This window comes from Vidua chalybeata, chromosome 6 (genome assembly GCF_026979565.1).
Source record: "Vidua chalybeata isolate OUT-0048 chromosome 6, bVidCha1 merged haplotype, whole genome shotgun sequence".
Classification (NCBI taxonomy): domain Eukaryota; kingdom Metazoa; phylum Chordata; class Aves; order Passeriformes; family Viduidae; genus Vidua; species Vidua chalybeata.
In genome coordinates, this window is record NC_071535.1 from 48,641,200 (window position 1) to 48,660,965 (window position 19,766).

At 44.5% G+C, this 19,766-nt stretch overlaps 1 protein-coding gene across 1 annotated transcript in view; it reads right to left on the reverse strand.

The window, feature by feature from the left end:
• PTPRJ (protein tyrosine phosphatase receptor type J) overlaps positions 1 to 5,964 on the reverse strand; it is a 73,394-nt gene extending 67,430 nt beyond the window's left edge. Inside the window, exon 1 of the mRNA XM_053945866.1 lies at positions 5,893 to 5,964. Within this exon, the coding sequence (XP_053801841.1) occupies positions 5,893 to 5,964 (72 nt within the window). The remainder of the gene's footprint in view (positions 1 to 5,892) is intronic.
• Positions 5,965 to 19,766: the final 13,802 nt, after the last annotated feature.

The following is a 19,766-nucleotide window of genomic DNA, read 5'->3' on the forward strand; positions in this document are numbered from 1 at the left end:
AACATGATACAATTTTACATATGTAAACTTGATGCCAGCCACAGCACTCATTCTTTTCCTCACAGTGTTTCAGAAAAAGTCACATTTATTGTTTAAAAAATACAGTGAAACCATGGCACATCTCATTGTACTAAAACCACCAGCAAGGCCAAGTCAATCTCTTTTGATGATTCTACACTGCTGCTTTCTGCGAATGTGCATTTCTTTCACCTGCATCCCAGAGGTAAACAGTGGAAGCCCTTCCTTTGTCAGCCAAAACCACAGCTTGGTCTCAGAGAGCTCATTTACCCCAAATCCCTACTAGCACACAAAGCTGGTTGCCTTTCCAATCGAGACATCCCTGGTGGTGGAAGCCTCATCCATTTCCTCTCCAGCATCCACCCTGCTCTTTCCACTTCAAAGCACAGAGGCTACCTTGCACAAAGTCAAGCAGTAGAGCACGTTTTGACAAATAAAGACAAAGATGGGACCTCTCTTATTATGAATTCAGACAATAAATAACATTTCATCTATCCTTAAGCTGATGCAGACAGATGAAGGTAAGTACAATGAAATCTCACCATTTTCCCCTCCTGCATCATGAGACCTTCAGGAAAAATAAGTTGAAAGTTTCAAGGGGACTTGAAAGTTTCAAGTCTGGGAATCCACTGTCTCAGCTACTTTGGGCATGAGGAAATCCTGGGAAGGAAAGGCAGCAGAAAGAAGCAACTTCTACTTACCTACAGGGACTGTTGATCCTGCAGGCACAACTGGTATGGGGAGGCATCAAGAAGCTTTCCCAGTCTGTAATACCATGGATGGTCCCATGCTTTGCTGCTTATACAGGCTGGCCTGCCCCAAAGCTAAACTCTGCTGCCCCATCCTCCTGTCTCATGAGTCAATGTGGCACTCACAAACAAATCCTCTATCTGGCATCCTCTGCATGGCTCTCTCCTTACTTTGAGAAATGGAGCTGGCAGAAAATACAATTTGAAAGTGAGGACTCAAAATCAGGTATGTAAAAACAGACTTGCCAGCAGTAAACCGTTCATATGTGTATACAAGAAAATAAACAAGGAAGTTTATGAAAAGTGCTCTGATTTACTAGAATCCAAGTGCACAAGAGCAAATAAAGACAGAAAGCTCTGCCTAAGCTCCACCACAATGGGGAATGCAGAAACAAAAGCCACCAGCATTCCTGTGCTAAAACACCCTCCAGGTCCATCTACCATTGCAGACACAAACCATCAGCAAGCAGAGTGAGATGCGTAACATCATGAACTGGACCAGGAGTCTTCTTACAGGCATGCAGAGCTCCCTGTCTTACCATCCACCTGCCAAGACATCTATGAATGATTCATTTTGACACACTCCATTTAAAAAAAAAAAAAACCTGCTGAACTAGCAGAAGCTTTTAAATATGCATTTAAAGCCATGCTATGCCAATCTATATCCCTCAATGACCAAGAGCAGGCTACCTTTTCCACAAAACTGGTCTGCACAATAAACCCTCTTTGGGGAGCACTCCCATGCAGGTTAGGTTCAGCCCAACTGCCTGCAAGCTGGCAGACACCAAAAAAAAACACCCTACCAAAATAGTGCCAAAAGGAAGTAAGGAATTACTCTGAGAATGCAGCTAATCACAGAGCCAGCTGTGTTGCAGATACAAATCTAACAGCCTAACAAGGGAAAGTTCCCAGCCACTCACCTGGGCTATGATGGGAGAGAGGGCTCCAGCACTTTGGGGCTCGGAACTGCTAAGAGACTGCATCTACTTACCAGGCCACAAGAGAGGCTGTAATTTGCAATAAAGCTCTGCACCTGATGTTCAAGTCTTTGGCTTGGTAATTTTACAGTCTCAGAAGCAAAACTTTCTTACCTTCAATGAGGGAAATGGGGCTGAAGTTCACAAAAATTATTCCTTATATTCAAGCCCTGGCTCATTTGGTGCACAGAAGACAAAAACCAGTACTAATGTATGTGGACATCTTTCTCCTGCACACCACACAGCCAAACCAATCAACCAAAAAACCATTAGGCCCTTTCAATAAACAAAACACCCAAGCCAACATTTAAAGAAAATGCCCACAATTCTCAACCCTAAAGCAGAAGCCCACATGCAGAACATAACAAAACCTTTGCATGCAATAGGAACTTCTCAATGACACACTAGGTACTTCTTTTACTTGTTCTATTTGGCTAAAACTGTACAAAAGAATGAAAAAAATCAGAAGTGTACCTAACAAATGGGAGGTACAAGAAGAACAGGAAACAAGCAGCAGGGCAGCACTGGAGAGAAAAAAAAGACTTCCAGGCACTGGCTAGGAGAGCCTGAAGATGATCCTAACAGAGGTCCCTTCTCCTCCCTAAAGCAGTACCCATGTTTGACATGACAGCCTTAGCCCTCTTCCCCACTCACACCAGCTGGTTTTGAAGCACCGTGTAAAGCAAAGGTCAGTTACAGACCCCACAGGCCTAGCACCACAGCAAACACCAACATCCTCCTTCCTCCATTTAGAGATGCCATTTCTTCTTCTTTGTAGGCGCAATTTCTTCAATTCTAAGACAGGGTTAGAAGCACAGCTACCTTTTCTCCTATTACATTTCTACATGTGGAGAAAGAAGCTTTCCTAAATGGCCTGTGGTATCTTTACAGAGAGCACAGAAGGAAAAGAGTGATGGGTGGACTGCTTGGCTTCTGATATCAAGGGGTTCTTTCAATTTCCTGATGATGATAGGAAAATAAGTACTTTCAGTGACGTGCCAAATACCAACAACATTTATGGAAAGATATGGACATATATTTCCCTGCCTTTTCCACTGAAAGCCCATGAAGGCCGTAGAATATCACTAAATGAGGCCATGAATTTATTGATTCAGCTCTGGTTGGACCACATTTACATGTCCATTCGTTGTTGGATTACAGAAATACTATTCCCACTTAATCTTGGATTTTCTCCTGGAATTTTGGATTAATAACCCCAGGAGGCCTGTTTATGTGCAGATACATTTGGGAACAGCTGGAAAGCACTTAGAGAAGAGCCTTGGTGCAGCCTTCCAGAGCAGTGCATCTATTTTGTTCTTCTCTTCCTGTGAGGCCTGCTCACTCTTTCCTCTTTGCTTTCTAATACTTCATATTAGCACATGTTTACCTACATTTCTTCCTCCCCTCTCCCAGTTGAAGTCTTCCCCTGCACAATCATCTCCTGCTGAAAATTAATTTCCTACTGATAGCTCAATTTAAGGCAAAGTTCTTTCACTTTCGCATCCCTACATAGCAGTAGGCCCTCTCTGCTGGAGAAAATTCACCTAGCTCCTCCTATACGTGTACTCCAGCAACCTTTCATGATGTTCAAGGTACTATTTGCATTCAAAGTTTGGAGTCAAACTAAAAGCATCAGGCTAACAACCAGATGTGCAGCCACCAACTGGTTTAGTAGTGTCTCTCGCCTTTGCTCATACTGAGAATCTTTCAAGCAAGCAAGTAAATGTCATAGATAGGCTTTGCACCTAGAAACATCCAAGTACCCAACCACTTTCCAGCACTGTCAAATACTCCCTCTGTGATACACTGTAACTCTAGTAGAAAGAAGGAAATGCATAAATTAAAATTATATAGATTATGCCCTACACAATGAACAGCCAAAGATTTTAAAACAGCAGCAATTTCACTCACATTTAGAAACTCCAACCATAAAAAATTACATGCCATGAAAATTCTCAACAAAGACTTGCATGTAGCTCCCATAATTGAGGAAGTACTAATAATAGCGTGGCTGTTTGCACAGACAACATTTCCACTGTTAGCCTGAATTCTGATCTCAAATATGCAGAAGAAGATATTTTGTTGTGTGTTGCTGGCTGGAGACTCAAGTATTGGAAACCGTGTGAGAGTGCTGCAATGTTCAGCCAGCCTATGCCTCTAAGGAAGCACATCCATGCCATGCTGAAGACAAGACTCCTTTGAGCCCTGTAGAAGGTGCTTGTGTTGTGGGGCTTTGTAAGGAACATAAACTCAGGAAATTAACCTGTGTTGCTGTTGTAAACAAAAATGAAAGCAATCATCACACAAAAATAACCTGGCCTGGCAGATGAAAGTTTATTTCTACGCTCCTCAGCCACAAGCAAACTCTTTCCACAGCTACAGCTTCCCCTTCTGGAGACTGCAGAGAAGGGGCAATAGTTCTTACTAGCAACGCATGAAGCCCAGCTCATACCATGTGCCTGACAGTCCTGCCACCTTCCTACAGCAGCTAAATGCCTCCCCAGGCAGTGCCAGGCCACGTCCCTGTACCTGAGTACATGCCACACCTCCAACAACACCAGCCAACTCTAGCACCTGCCTGAGCCTAAGGAAAGAACCCTACACAAAGAGCAAAACTCTGCCCTGTTAGAGAACATCCTCATTTTCAGAGGGCAAGACTATGTGAACAGCACTGGAACAGACAACATGATTATTGCACTTGAAGCATTGCCTCTAAGCATGGCTTTATTCTGCATCCTTATTGCTTATAGGCTATAGAAACATAACAACCTTTTCAAATATGAGTTATCCCACCCTACTTGACATTAAGTGGCTACAGTTAAATTCAGTCATTTCAAATGAGAGGGTGATTTGCAGAATCACACCATCAGTGAGCACCTGGTTTACATCCTAGTCCTCTAATGAAAAAAATCCTAAAGGACCTTTCTCCCCACCTGTCTGCAGTTCAAGCATGTGCTCTTAATATCCAGAACTCCACCAGGTGCTGATCAGCACTAGTAAAGAAGCCTGAGAGTCTCAGTAGACTGATACTATCTTGCCTCAGTCTTCACATTCACAGGTACAATTAAGTCAAAATTGAGAATGTTGTCTTCTAAATTTTCAGTACTGACACTATGAGCTGCAGAGTTCCCACCTAAAATTATGAGCCATACCAAAATCTGCAGATCTGACCTATGCCCTGTAGCATGTTGATAGGAGCTCTGATAACATCAGGGGATGACAAGACCTAGCTGAGGGTCCACAGCTGGGTCCCAAGATGATGAATGCGTAAATTGATCTACATGTAATTGAGGAGCAGGTCAATACTTTTTTTAGTATTATTATTAATCATACTAGATACCAATTAAGAGCCTAACTTAAGAGAATGTTAAAGATCACTAAGTCACAAGGTTTCACACCGAGCTTGAGAAGAAAAACTACAAACAACAGAGGTCATGGCAGGCAGATCCTGCAAGGCTGTGCCCAAAGACAATCCAGGCCTCTTCTGAGGTCTTCCAAAATGCTGGTATACTTTAATACCCAATTCAGTTTTAGCTTCTATTTGGAAGAGATTTTTAAAACCTAGGCTTGGTACATCAACAAACAGAGATCAAATAGCAAAACACTGCAAGGTACCCCAAATTGAAACAGATGAGATGAGGAAGCAAAGGTTTACAACAGTCATTGGCTGCAATCACAAGCTGGTGCCAATACAAGGTAAGGAAAAAGTAGTCAAAAATGTAAAGCAGCAGTACAGTTCTGCTCTGCAGCTCTTGATAATCTGTCACCACAGATTACTGAGCACCTTGGTTCCTATCAACACACATTCACACTTCTATAGCAGAAACCACTGAGGTAGAGAGGACAAGCGGGTACATCTGGAAGCAAAAGTTCAGCAAGCCCCAGAACATTACAGTTCATAGCAGCCATGAAGCACTCCTACGGGAACACTGAGAACACATCAGCTGAGGGAAGCAAGGGTGAGAGTCTGTGCCAGCATGCTGAGTGGGTCACCTGGCACACCATTGTGATTTACACCACTGAAAGGTGTTAATGGAAGAACATCCTGCAACACAGGTGGGAACGGAGCAGGGCCTCAAAGCCAAGCGTGGTGGCCAAGGCCTCCTGTTGATGTGTACCCTACATCGCTAGGGCTGCTCGCTCCGCACCACGGCAGCGTTCTCCCGTGGAAACTCCGCGCTGATCCCGAAAGCTGTAACCCGGCGGGTGATGCGCACCATCGGCACGGGGAATGCGCAAATACCCCGTTACCACATATACCCTATTAACATAATTAACCAGCAGTGACACGAGGAGGGAAGGCTACAACACTGGGGAAACGGGAGCCGCGCCTGTTATACCCAGGGTAGCTTTAACCCAGGAAAACAACCGGGGCAGCCTCACGCCCCGAAAGGAGCCACGCGGCTGCACCGCCGGGTTAAACTCCAGCACAGCCACCGCTGTGAGGGTGCCGCATCTGCCCCTCCGCTGCGCCCGGGCGGGGGAGGCCGCGGGGATCTCGGCCCAGGTGAGCAACGCCCCTGCCGGGCCACACCGCGGCCCCCCAGCCTCCCCTGCCCTCCCCTCTGCGGGCGGCACCGGCGGGACAAAGCCGAGCCCGGCCGCACACCTGCCCCGCCGGCCGCCGGCTCCCCGCCGAGCCGCGGGCGCCGCGCCGGGGCAGCCGCGGCGGGGGCAAGTGCGGCACCCCCCGCCTCCCGCATCTCGGTCTCACCTCGGCCGGCAGTAGCAGCGGCAGCAGCAGGAGGCAGGGCAGGGGCAGCCGCCTCATGGTGGCGGAGAGCGCTCCCCGCTGCGCGCACGGCCGCTCAGCCCGACACCGCCGCCCCCGGAGACATGGCCGGGCTGAGCCCCGCACCGTCCGGCGTCCCGGCCCTCCCCCGCGCCCCGCCCTAAGAGAGGCGGGGGGATGGAGCCGCGGGGGAAGCCCTGCGGGGGGCGGAGTGAGGGGACGAGCGGGGCAGCGGCCACCGCGGGGGGCCGATCACCTCCCTGCACCGCCGCTCCTCGCCTCCTCCCACCGGCCCCTAGCCCGCGGTTTAAATGGCCGTCTGGCAGCAGGCGGAGGGACTGCGGCTTCTCCGGCTTCCCCCCTCCCTCTCTCCCTGCCGGCATCTGACATCTCCCCCCGCCAAGCCCGGCCGGGCGAGGAAGTGGTTTTCTCCGAAAGTTTCCCGTTTTCCGTCGGCACCCGCGGAGGGAGCGGCGCCGCGGGGCGCGCCCGGCGGCCCTGGCACGGTGCTCGGGGGCGGGCAATCTGCAGAAGGGTCAGGGGTAAGGCGAGGTTAACCCGGCCCCGGGGGCTCCGCCGCCCGCCCCGCCGCCCGCCGGAGACGAGCGCTGCTCCGTCCGCAGCCACACACGGCCCCGTGTGGGGTAAGGGGCGCTCGAGCCCCGCCGGGGGTTTGCTGCAATGAGGAGCTCTGCTTGTTGCACCATTTTTCATCCCCAAACAGTCCCCCAAGAAAGTCTTATCCCGCTCCAGGCACGGGTTTGGACACGTTTTATCCATGTCATCAAAAGGGACGTGACATCATCAAACGCAATCGCTTCTATAACCTTAACTTACTTCCCAGGTTCAGTGAAGAGTTTCACATTTCATTCATCTTGGATACGGGAAAGCAGAAGGCAGGGACAGTTTAGAGAGCATATCTTTAATTATGGAAACACTGGCAGTCCTCATTTTCTCAGAAGTTTTGAGCTCATATGTTTATCATTTCCCTGACTTTTCTGAGCCCTCAAAACACATGCATAGCATTATCGAAGCAACTATTTCCATAGGAGTTTATGGGAAAATTCACAAGAATAAGGGCATTGGGGTTGTTCTCTGGAAAAGAGAAGGCTCCTGGGAAACCATATTAGAGCCTCTCAGTACTGAAAGGGAGCTTGTGAGAAAGATGGGGACAGACTTTTTAGCATGGCCCGTTCATATAGGACAAGAGGGAATTGTTCTAAACTACAAGACAGTCAATTCAAGCTAGATATAAGAAAGAAAAGTTTTACAGTGAGGGTGGTGAATCACTGGAACAGGTTGCCCGTGGCACTTGCAGGTGAACCACCCCTGGAGATGTTAAAGGGCATGTTGGGCAGGGTTCTGAGCAGCCTGATGGAATTGGAGATGTTCCTGCTTATCACAGGGCAGCTGGACTAGATCATCTTTAAACATCCCTTCGAACACAAACTATTCTATCATTCTGTAAGGGCACACACAAACCTTGTTTGGGAGGCTGAGACCTACAGCTGGAATTAGACAGCATATAGATGTGACTTCATATCAGTAAGATTTGTAGGAAATAGATAATTACTTCAGAAAAGGGTTGTTTTAGGGTTTTTTTTTTTGTTTTGTTTTGTTTTTTTTTTTTTTTTTTTTTTTTTTGATGTTAGGAAGTACTGAAATGAGACAATAAACACTATACAAAAAACATTAATAAAACTTTTTACACTTTGCATTCAGTGCAAAGCACCTGAGAATTGTTTTCCAGCTGGAGATTCCTCCTGGTAAACCACACACCTAACAGAAGTCTCACTGGCTGCTGTGAAGTTGTTATGCTGACATAACTTCTGCAGATCAAACCCTACCATTTGGAAATTACACCTCTGACTCATAAAATAAATTCCCTGTTGCTGCTCCCTGTGCCTGGGCAGACCCCCAGTGGGTCTAAGTTGCCAAACTGCAGCTTCTGGCTAGACTGGATTCCATTGTCTGGGCTGCACCTAAAGTGCCACAGCTGCACTTGAGCAAGCACACCTTTGCTCCAGCCCAGTGGGAGCAGTGTGGCTTTTTTTAATCACATACCTTTCCAGTACAAAAGCCTGGTAACTAATCCAGTTGCCCTTGAAATTGAGTGGGAATCTCTTCCGTGATGTCAGCAGTAATGGGAGCCAGCTCTGAAAGAGAAAACTAAATGAAAAAAAGAAAAATTTTAAATCCACCAAGAAAGCAAGAAATGGGATTCTCACTTGTTAAACTTTTAAGTATCTCCAAGCTGATGTGGCCATCTCCAGACTCTAGACATCCTTGGACTTTTAAGTTCACTCATTCTTTCTCATTGAAGAGGCCACAGAACCCAATTTAGAAGCAAAGGGTGTTACATTTCTTAGGCTATGTTAATTCTTTGCTCCAGAGAGCCAACTGGGCAGCTACATCACTATTACAGGAACTCCTTTTACCACACCAGGTCTGTCTGGATCTGGTATGACTGGTGGGGCCTTTCAAATACAAGGTGCATGGAATCTGTAATTAATTACTTTCTCATTAACACTTGTGGCTGAGTGTACATCATGTGACTACTTGTATGTCGAGTACCTGAATCTGGAGGCCTATTCTGGAACACAGTCTCGTTTCTGGAGCATCCAAAATAGTAGAGAACTGCATTAAATTTGCTTGTAGAGATCTCTAAGCAGACTGTTTCTAGGATTGTAGTAAAAAATTACCTTTATGGCATATCTTTAATTATAACCATAATTAATGCCATCAGTAGGATTTATGCATGGCAGCTTCAACTGGTACAAAGAGAGCATGGATTTGTTACTGTTTCAGGGTATCTCTCTTACTCTCTCTTAACAGACCTCAAGGAAAGAACTGGCTCCTTTTCAGAGACATTTCTGGGGTTGTGGGAAGTACCCACCTTCCAACTATCAGGGACTGTGTCTGTAGGACAAAGGAGTGAACTATGAAGATTCATAAACATTTGAAAAGACTCAGAGATGCTGATGGTGGCCACAAGAAAAGGAAAAAAAATGTCAAGAAACATCAAGCACTAAAAATTGTAATTATTTTGTAACATAAAACAGAAATGCAATTTTTGTTTAATTCATTGGAGAAAAAAAAAACACAGGTAGCAATCAAACTTTTTTTTTTAATGTACAAATTATAAAGGAATATTTGTGTCATCTAGACTGCTTAGAATTCTGGGAGGAGGGTTCTAAAAAAGCTTTTCTGATTAGATTTTCAGAGCTCCATGGAGAAAGAATCACACATGTACCTGATTGCTTCCTTCGATCAATGCTTCTGCCCTTTATAGCACACTCTGCTTCACTGCTACCCACACACACCTCAGGGAAGAGATGGATCTCAAAGAGCTGTGATTCATGCCGGAACTGGAGCCTTCACATGCTGAAAATGGAAAAGAGAAATTAAAAGCCAAATTTTTTAAAGCTCTTCCAGGTGCTAATTGTTCAGCAGCAATAACCATCACAACACAAACAATTTCCTAGGAATTAGAGGCTCAAGGTTGCATTTCAGGCCACAGGCTCTTCACAGCTTGTTACTAACCTGCTGGAAATTTCCTGAATTACTACTGCTACTGCCTAATTGTTTCTATAGGTGAGTTTTGTTTATTCAACAGGCTCTTATTAAAGCTATATGTGTGACAGGCTTATGAAACTGGGTAGGTGTTGCTTCTGGGCTAAAGTTTCTACTTTTTAACTCACTGGAAGTTAATTTGTGCATCTGAGTCATAAAACCTCTTCAAATGGAAGTGTCAGAAAGAAATTATTCCACGTCCTTATGATCAAGTTTTCAAAAGAGACCTAAGTTTAAGTCACGTTGGGCCTCTGCACACAAATCCAGGAAGAATGTGCATGTTACTTATGGGTGCTCTAGTTTACACCATAAGGAATACTACTAATTCTCTGGGCAGAATTGGAAGACTGCAAAAATATAGTGATCCAAAGTTGTCCAATTTGGAGCAGTTATCCTGGCTGATAATGCTTGTCTTTCACTGAGACTGCCAATAGAATATAGTTTTGAAAAGAAAAATAAAATCAGAATGGCCATATTTAACTGCATATCACAGCCAGCCTTGATCACAATAGTGTATTCTCATTAGTTATTCCCAGTTTCATTGATCAGCTCAATGTGCAGTGTCAGCCAGAAGTATCCAATTGTTGAGCATCGTCAGGAAGGGAGTTGAGAACAATGCAAAGATAATGCCTTTGCGAATGTGTAAAACCCAGGTGCACCCACATCCTGACTGAGGCTTTTCACTGCTCTCAGCATTGCAAGAGGGACAGAATGGACTGAGAGAAGGTACCAAGAAGGGTAGGTAAAGAAATGTGAATGATGGTGCAGCTGTCTTATCAAGGAACCCTTAAAAAGCTGAGAGTTTTCCATTAGGAGAGGAGAAAGCTCCCTGGAAATAAAGTGAATGAAAAACTTGTTCACTAAATCCAATTTAACAGTCATAATAAAGTGTTATTGTACATGGCAGGCAATGAGCTTGTGACATATGTAGTCACAGCAGGTTTTAAAGGCAAACAATATGAGCTGTTCCAAAACTTCATGGATGCATTAATGGACAATATGCCCATAAGCAGGGAGAAGGCAGAGATGAGTCTGTAGTGTTTGGATGCTGGGAATGGTACTCAGAGAGTAGTCAGGTTTGTTTGCTCTTCCTGAGCAGAATCTCCTAACACCACTGCTGGAGACAGGATACTGGGTTGGGTGGATTCATCACTGACTGGGCAAGTAGTGCATTCCTTGACTATTGTTTACAGCCAAAACAGTGCAAAGCATAAGGATATAGCATATATAAGAAACAAGTGTATTAGCATGTGGCCTGCTGCCTCAGCGAGACAGGTAACATGTAACAGGGTATGTTACTATTGTCATTCACAAAGGAGGAAGGCTCTCTGCTGTGATTTCAGACTGAGGTCCAGGATCTGCTCTGTCTTTGCTTTCCGTTGCAAGTCCTCATATTCAGACATTATGGGACATCTGTGATCCCCACAGAATTCCAAATAAATTTCTGTCCTGTCCATCATTGCTCAGTGCCCTGGAGCTACAGTGCTCTTTCTGGCTGACATTGCTCTGGCTCTTACTTACACCACCTCCGACCTTTAAAGGGTCCTCCAGGCTTCCATATACCACCAAACCCAGAGATAAGTCTTTTGGGAACAACTCTCAAGAAGAACTACAAGTCCCTTTCACACTACAACAGAGGAACCCTGCACTAACCTCAGCAGCAGCTCTGGTGAAAAAACAGTGAGTGGCTAAATGCCTCACCTGGGGATGGTCCTGCCTTCATGCAGGAAGGTTTCAAATCTTGGCTGTAGCTCTAACCTGGTTTCTGCTTGTACAAGCCCTCCACAGCCTGTAGCTGCAGGGGGTACTGGCTGGGGGTACTGGGTAGTATTTTAACTCCTAAACAGTACCTTTTTATTTTTTCATCACAAGAAATGAAAGGTGCATTGAGCTGCTAGCAGAGACATCTTTCAGATGGAGGGTAAAACAGGATATTCAAAGAAAACCTGTCACTTCTTACAATGAGAGGGAATGTAACCTGTTTTCTGGTCAGTCCAGGTTTGGGGTGGTTTTATTTTGACTGAAAGGGAGAAGGCATTTTTTGCTGTGGGGGCCAGCAAAGAGAAACTGATTTTTTTTTTTCTTTCAAACTTTCAAAAGGACATTAAAGTTGAAAATGACTTTTTGGAAGTGGGTAATGCCTTCAGTCTCTTAAGTTCACTCAGTGGCCAGCTTCCTTTGTGTGGGAAGGCAGGTGAGTGGGAGGATATATTTCACATAGTAATTGAAGGGAAAATATGCATTAAAACCACACAGACTAGCACACTCCAAAGCATTGAGTCAGCTGCCCTGGCAGCCACGTGGGCCAGCCGTGTCCTGGGATGCCTCAGGCTCAGCATCAGCAGCCTGTCAGGGGAGGTGAGGTCAGGTGAGGTGATTGTCCTGCTCTGCTCTGCACTGGTGTGGCCTCACCTCGAGTCCTGTGTGCAGTTTTGGGTGCTACAGTATAAGGTACAGAGGTATTAGAAAGCATCTAAAGAAGGGCTATGAAAGTGGCAAAGGGCCTCGAGGCGAAGCTGTATAAGGAGCAGCTGAGGTCACTTGGTCCATTCAGCCTGGAGGAGACTGATAGGAGACCTCATTGTAGTTACAACTTCCTCCTGAGGGGAAGAGGAGGGGCAGACACTGATCTCTTCTTTTTGGTGACAGGACTTGGAATGGCCTGGAGTTGAGTCAGGGTGGGTTTAGGTTGGATATCAGGAAAAGGTTCTTCACCCAGAGGATGGTTGGGCACTGGAACTGGAGGTGGTCACAGCAGCAAGCCTGACAAAGTTTGGACAATGCACATGGTGTGATTTTGGGAGTTCTCCTGTTCAGGGCCAGGAGGTGGATTTCTTGGGATCCATGGGGGTCCCTTCCAACTCAGCATATGCATGATTCTAGAGCACTTGAGCTACTTCTAGCACAACAGGATATTTTTGTAAGTGATTTGAGTTCAAACAGATGCCAGCCTTTTAAACAAGTCATCTTCTACCCAGGAATAAATGGACTCTGTTCCAGTAGGAAAGAAGTTGTGCTCCTATAGCATGTCTCACCAATGCAAGGTCCCATGTAAACACATAGCTCCAGCGAGGAGTAATGTCATGGGTTGCAAAGGGCTCTAGCACAATAAATATACATCAGAGTTTTACTCAGACTGGCAGAAAGGGCAAGAGGAAAGCCCTGCTCAGTATAGGCAGTCCCTGCCATATTACCAAAGGCCACAGCCATAGCTCAGCTGCCCCACACAGGAGCTAGAGCTCTGAGGTGGCATGGAGAGCCAGGAAGCAGTGACTGTCAGGATTCTGGGAAATACCAGAAGCTGGCAGAAACATTTCCCCTTCTCCACCTGCCAGTTTTTTGTCCTTGTCTCCATGCTCACGAAATAAAGGCATAATTTTTCTCAGCATATAAAGTTCCAGCAAAATCACTTTCAATTACTATTTAAGTCCCATAAATGACACAATGTAATCTAAATGAAATAACAACAAGCTAAACTTGGTGCTACAAAACATTACAACAGCTGAGTCTTCCCTTGATAATGAGTGAAATCACCTGCCTCCTGGAAACCAGCAGGTGTGTGTGCATGACAAGCAACCTTTGTCAAGGGCATTAGAAAAAGGAGTGACTGGATGCATTATGTTGTCCAGAAGCCCCATCTGCCATGATCTCCCACAACACACTCTGCCACCTTTAAGCACTGAAACCTTAAGAAATTTTGTCAGAGAAACCATGGTTGTGACACCACTTGTAAAAATATCAATGCTTAAACAGCACCAAGATTTCCACATCAGAGGATTGTCATTCCAGAGTCACAGATGGCTGCTGAAATCTCAATGTGACAGATACCCATTAAAGAAGGAAAACGTTAAAAGGTTAAAAATTAAATCAACCAAAATTCTTTGATAAAATGGGTCAGCCTCCTTTTCCCTTTCTTCTGACATTACAAATTGTGGTGGGAGGGTGGGAGCACAGTTTGAATGCTGGGCATTTATAATGTTTTGCTTATTAGCAAAACCCTACCCCTACCCCCTTCTCCCCATAAGTAATAATGTGGAGAAATAATGCAGAAGTGCAGGTGTCTTCCAAGTGTGATGCATGTCAACTATATCAGAAATGGGCTTCTTATGGACATCCTAGGAGAGCAATTAGCATCTTCAGGGTCATTTAACTTTTGGTCCATTGCAGAGATTGCCCCTAAAATATAGGCACATCGTCTTGTGCTCGTTTAACAGATGGGACTGAAGCATGAACTATTTTCATAGCAATGCACATTTGGCAATATCATAAAAGTGGGAGAAGCAGTTTTCTGAGCAGTAAAACTACTGGCTGGAATGCATCTGGCCTGTTTTACACATAACCAGTATTTTCTGTACACATGCCTGCTTTAAGGTTAACATCTTTTTACAAAGGTATGCAAAAAATGATAGGAAGCAAAGAGGCAAAAAGGAAGAGGTGAGACTTAATCCCTGAAGTGTTTGTATCCATCATTGTACATCAGAAAGATATCTTAAGGCTTCTCTTGGTGGATATCAGGTCCTATTTACTGTGCTCAAAATGCTGTAGTTGAATTGGGATGGTTTCGAGCAGCTTGGCAGCAACTTTTAGCTTAAACAGCAAGATGGCAAGAAGGTTAGGAAGACATTTTCCTGGGAAGAAAACAAAACCTGACATAAAAAATCAACAGTTCACATCCCAGCTAGCATGGTTGAACTCCCTGGCTCTGAATTTGCATCCCTGCACTTGCAATTCTAATGCCTGGTGATGTGCTCTGATCTTTGTTGGTTTACTTGTCCTGTCTGACTGGAAATGGTGTTTTGGCAACAGCCTGCTGTTTACTGCGGCACCACAGCCCTGAATATCCTTTAAGACATGCTGAGGCTTAGCTGGCCAAATTTTTGTGCTGGCCTTTCAACTCTCATTGAGAGCCAAGTGCCTAACTTGATATATCCTTTTCAAAAATCCCAGGTTCTGGGTTTTGGTGCCATTTTTTTACAATATCTACTTTTAAAACTAACTCCCCATTTACCACTGAACCCAGCATTGAACCCAGTCAGTGCTGTACAGCTTTTTGATGCTACTGGGAAAAGCTTTTAAACAAATATTCACTAGACTCTAGTAAGTGAAATAATAAACACTTAGATTATACATCAAATAATGAATTAAATAATTGCATTTCCCTGTGTTCTTCTTGCATGAGAATGATGCACCAGCACACTGCTTTTAGGATTATTAGTTTGTGTGTGCAATGCTTCCACCTGTCATTCCTCAGTTTAACAGGCTGTTCTGAACAGCATTTCTGCTCCCCAGGAAAATAAGAGTCCAAAGGGCAAGGAAGTCACATTCACAACTAACAATCTTTGTGGAAGGTACAAATCCTTTCAAAACTTATGGATTAGATTCAATCTGCTTCAATGGGCACTCACCAGCAACAATCCAAATTATTTTTACAGCTGACAGCTTAAAGGTTGGGTGAATAATCTGTCCTCTTAAAAGGGAAAACTTCCTTTTTCTGAAAGATCCTGAACTTTCCAGAGTGCATCTATGCGGATGGAAGCTGTTACAACAGCTTTAGAGGCTATGAAAACAAGGAATCATTTGTTATTTTCTATACTTTATTCATTGCTGCAGAGCACAGTAACTCGAAAGCACACCTTGCAGAGGGGCAGTGGCTCCATGAACTATGTTGTCCCAGAGGTGATGCGGCTTTGCCGTCTTTTAGTCCCCATGAGTGCCTGGCTGAGGAGCTGTACCTGTCACCTCTGTTGCTAGCTGGGAGATTAAGCACATGATTCCTTTCAGGTAAATACTATATGTGGTTCCACAGCAGTACAGTGGCTCAAATTAACTGTGTCACTGCAAAAGTGCTCCTTTTTGGCAAGAAATAACAGTGGCCAAGGAGAATGGAAACAGGAGGAGAATAGGGTGAGGGGGAAACAGATATTAAGGGCATGGCAGAAAATTACTGCCTTATTTCTCAGTGGAAGTCATACCTCCGTGTGATACCACAGCAAGGAAATAAAGATTTAAAGCAGCTGATCAGGAATAAAACAAACTGTCCAGAACATGAAATCAGGAGGTCAAAAGCAACATTGAAACTAGGGTTTTTTCTTATTGAAGGAGCATTGCTGCTACTGCACTAAGCAGAGGTAGGACTCAGTGTGTGGCTGCAAGCACTGCAGGAGAGGCCATAAGCACATTGCATGGGTTTTCTGTCAGACTATGCTGTCATCTTTGACAGAGCAGACAGTGCTGAGGCTTTCTGCCAGGATTAAGCTCTTCACTCTGAGTTACTGGCTTCTTTGTGCTAATGCAACTCTAAGAGTGACACTTAATGACAGATAGAGGGAAAAAAATCATTGTCATGGGAATACTCACCAGGCCCATCTACTACAGCGATGTGATCAGCCTCGCTTGGGTCCCAGGCAGGTGGGTGGCTTGTAGTTTCAAAGCACTGTGTCCTTTTGAATGATTTCTAATTCCTGTAGCTGAGGAAAGCAAGAGATAATGGAAGATGTGTTTATGCTTCTTAGTGGTTATCAGAGGGAATTATAATGGAGCATTTTCAAAATTAATTCATTTCCTATATCCAGCATACTTAATTAATCTGGGGAATAAAACTGATTAAGTTTCTCTTCTAGAAAGCATATTTTTTCTTCACCAGAACTTGATCTTGCTTTTACTATTAATATATGGTTTGGTGAGATAACTACAACCCAATTTAAATGATTTGTTGCATCATCAATCTTACCTAGTCTATAAGCCAGTTCTGATTCTACAAGGGGTATGTATCTCCACAATGCAGCAAGTCTTTGTCTGAAGGTAGATGATTCAAAATTAAAGTTAAAACTATGAATATGTTGACCTGAGTAGCCAAGAGATTCTGATTAACTATTAAAATTTTACTTGCTGTTTTCCAGCTCAAGAGGTCCTCAGGTTTTAACTTACCCAGGTCTTAAGATACAGAAAGATTAATCTTGATTGCTGTCTGCATGCTCATTAGACGTTTTGATTTTCTAAACAAACCTTAAAGATAAGAGAAATAATTTAGATTTTTCTTTAGAGGATTAAAGATTTGATGGAGTAACTCCTTCCCTTTCGTGTATGAACTGACCTTTCTGAGGTGCGTCACTGGAGCTTGGTGCTGTATAAAAGCATGGGCTGGGGAAGAAGTTAAGACAGGCATAGGCAAAAGAAAAACAAAAGCTTTAGCAGAGAAACAGAAGATGTGAGGAATTTATTTAGCTGTCAGTGGTGGTGCTATTCCTTTCTGGAGGGTTGCTGCCAAGAAGATTCCCTAATTTGCCTCCCCTTGTTCCTCAGCCCTCTTCTGGACACAGAAGCCTGCCATCGATGTCCTGTTACTTCTGTAACTCATTTATCCACAAATGTGGGCCATGTTCCCTTTTGGTATCCCAATAGCTACAGCACTTGCTTTGGCCAAGTGAGCTTTACTGCCTTACCTAGGCTCTGCCCTAAGAAGCTGGAACACACCTATTAGCCAACAGATAATCTTGCTCTCAGGAGATCCTGCCAGTCCCCCTGCCCTCCCCAGGCATCAGTAGGTAGCCACAATGCATTCTCTAAGAGATACCCATTGACTAGTAAAGCTAGTAAAGAAGTAGCAGTGGCGAAAATGCAGTGCAAAGTCTGATCTTGCTCCTAGACAGCTATAAATAATCTCAATATCTCTGATTTAATTTCACTTTGACTACAGCAGCACCATCTTTAACAGTGTGACTGCCAGCTTCATGACAGTGGTTTTTTTCTTTGCGGAAGCTCTCGCATTTGCGTCACAAGCGGGAAAGACTCCAAGCTTTTATTTTAAATGAAATATGGTTGGATCCTGAAAAATGATCCAAAAGCTCCCTAAAGGATCATAACCCAGAAGGTGGGAGGGGTGAGGCAAAAAACACATGATAGGTTCTTCTCATGATCTTTGAACACCTGGCAGAGCCAGAAGGAAAGTCTGGGGTTTGAGGAGCTTTTGACACTTCAGCGGTCACAGACTTTCATTCAGTCCTTTGTCATCTTTAACTTGGGTTGCAAATCGACATTCAAGTTGCACGAGGTGAAGAAGGCACACCTTGAATTCTTGAGTTCCTGCCACTGTTAAAGCTGTTCAGTGCCTGAAATGCTGACCCTAAAAGACTGGCCTGGCCAGATAGTGCTGTTTAGACAAGGAAAGTCTGCCCAGGTGCTTTTAATTACCATGAAAATAGTTTTCCAGAAATAGCTTGCTGGCTGTTTGCCAGATCTATTTCTTCTGACATGAAAAGCAAAATGTAAACATCCAGCACTTCGTAACAGACCACAGAAACCCCTCTCCAACTGGAGCAGGCCTCTGGAAAAATCTTGTCTTCTTACTCTGGGCTACTTCCTGAGCAGAGTTATCCCACGCAACTTAGCCACTTGTCATGGGGACATTGTAGGAGCTCCCTCAAGCTGCAGGAGACATTGCAGTGCCGAGGAATCCACTGGGTCTTGGTACAGAAATGCTGCTTGGGAGAGCAGACCAAACAGGGAGCCACTGCCACACAAATGCATATAAAGCCCTTGGGTACTGCCAAAAGAGACCAATCCCTCCCAGCTGCCTCTGAGTGGCAAAACTGTGCCCACCTGAAACTGATTGAGAAGGAGGGGTGCTCTCATTTAGTCCTGTCTTTGGCATTTATTGATTTTTTAAACCTACTACTATGGCTGCTGTCAGCTTTTCCTAACTTCAGAGCTACTTTTTAGTTATGTGGCACTCTGCCTACAGGTGGTATAGGTGTAGAGGTACCTTGTGGTATCTCATATGTTGCAACATCTCCAAAGGCAGCTCTTTAGGGAGTACTTCACTTTCCCTTTTCTTGATCTCTGCCTGGGAATGGCTTATATGAGGCAGACCCCTGGGAAAAGTATTTCCTGATAACTCTAAGCACATGGGGAGGCAACAAAGTGTATTTTCTGGGTTCTGTCACCTATGCACAACACTCTGGAAGAAAGAAGATGAGACAGAGAATGTTACAATGAATAAATAGAGCTTCACTCTTTGCAGTAGTTGCCAGGCAGCTCATGGCTCCAATTCTCCCTTTGCATCCTTGTTCCCCACCGGCACAGCATCTGTGCTGAGTCTTTCAGCATTGAAAATTCCCTATTTCTGGAACCTTTAGCCAAAATACACGACAGGAGAAACATTCTTATTAGTGCTCTAGTTTCTAGTTTGGCAATTTTTGGAAGGCATCCAGAAGACATGTTAAAGGATGAGGAAACGGCATGGTTGATTACTCAGCTATTACTCTTAATTCTAGTGATGCCTTGGGATTATCAGGAGCAAAATGTCTTTGCTGGTAAGTGCTACACAAATATGTAGGATAACATTTGCAATGCAGAGGTGATGGATAGAAGAGGAGATACAGATAAGGGAAGTTGTTTAGGGATGGCACAGCAAGTGATTAAGGAGCTTGCCCAAGGTTGTACAAAGAAGTCATGTGAGAGCCAGAAACTGAGATGATGTCTGCTGAGTCATAAAACATGAGTTTACTCATCTGAATTTTTTCCCATTGCATAAATGCCAAGGAACTCATCTGCCATATAACACACACAGAAGTTGCTTAAATGCAACTGAACTCAGTAAACAGAGGGTGGTTTCATGAGCTTAAAGAAAGGAAGACCTTCATCTTACAGAGGGTGAAAAATAAATTACTTCTTTGCAGGGAAGGCATTGGCTGGGCAGTGTCACTATTGTGCTTGGTT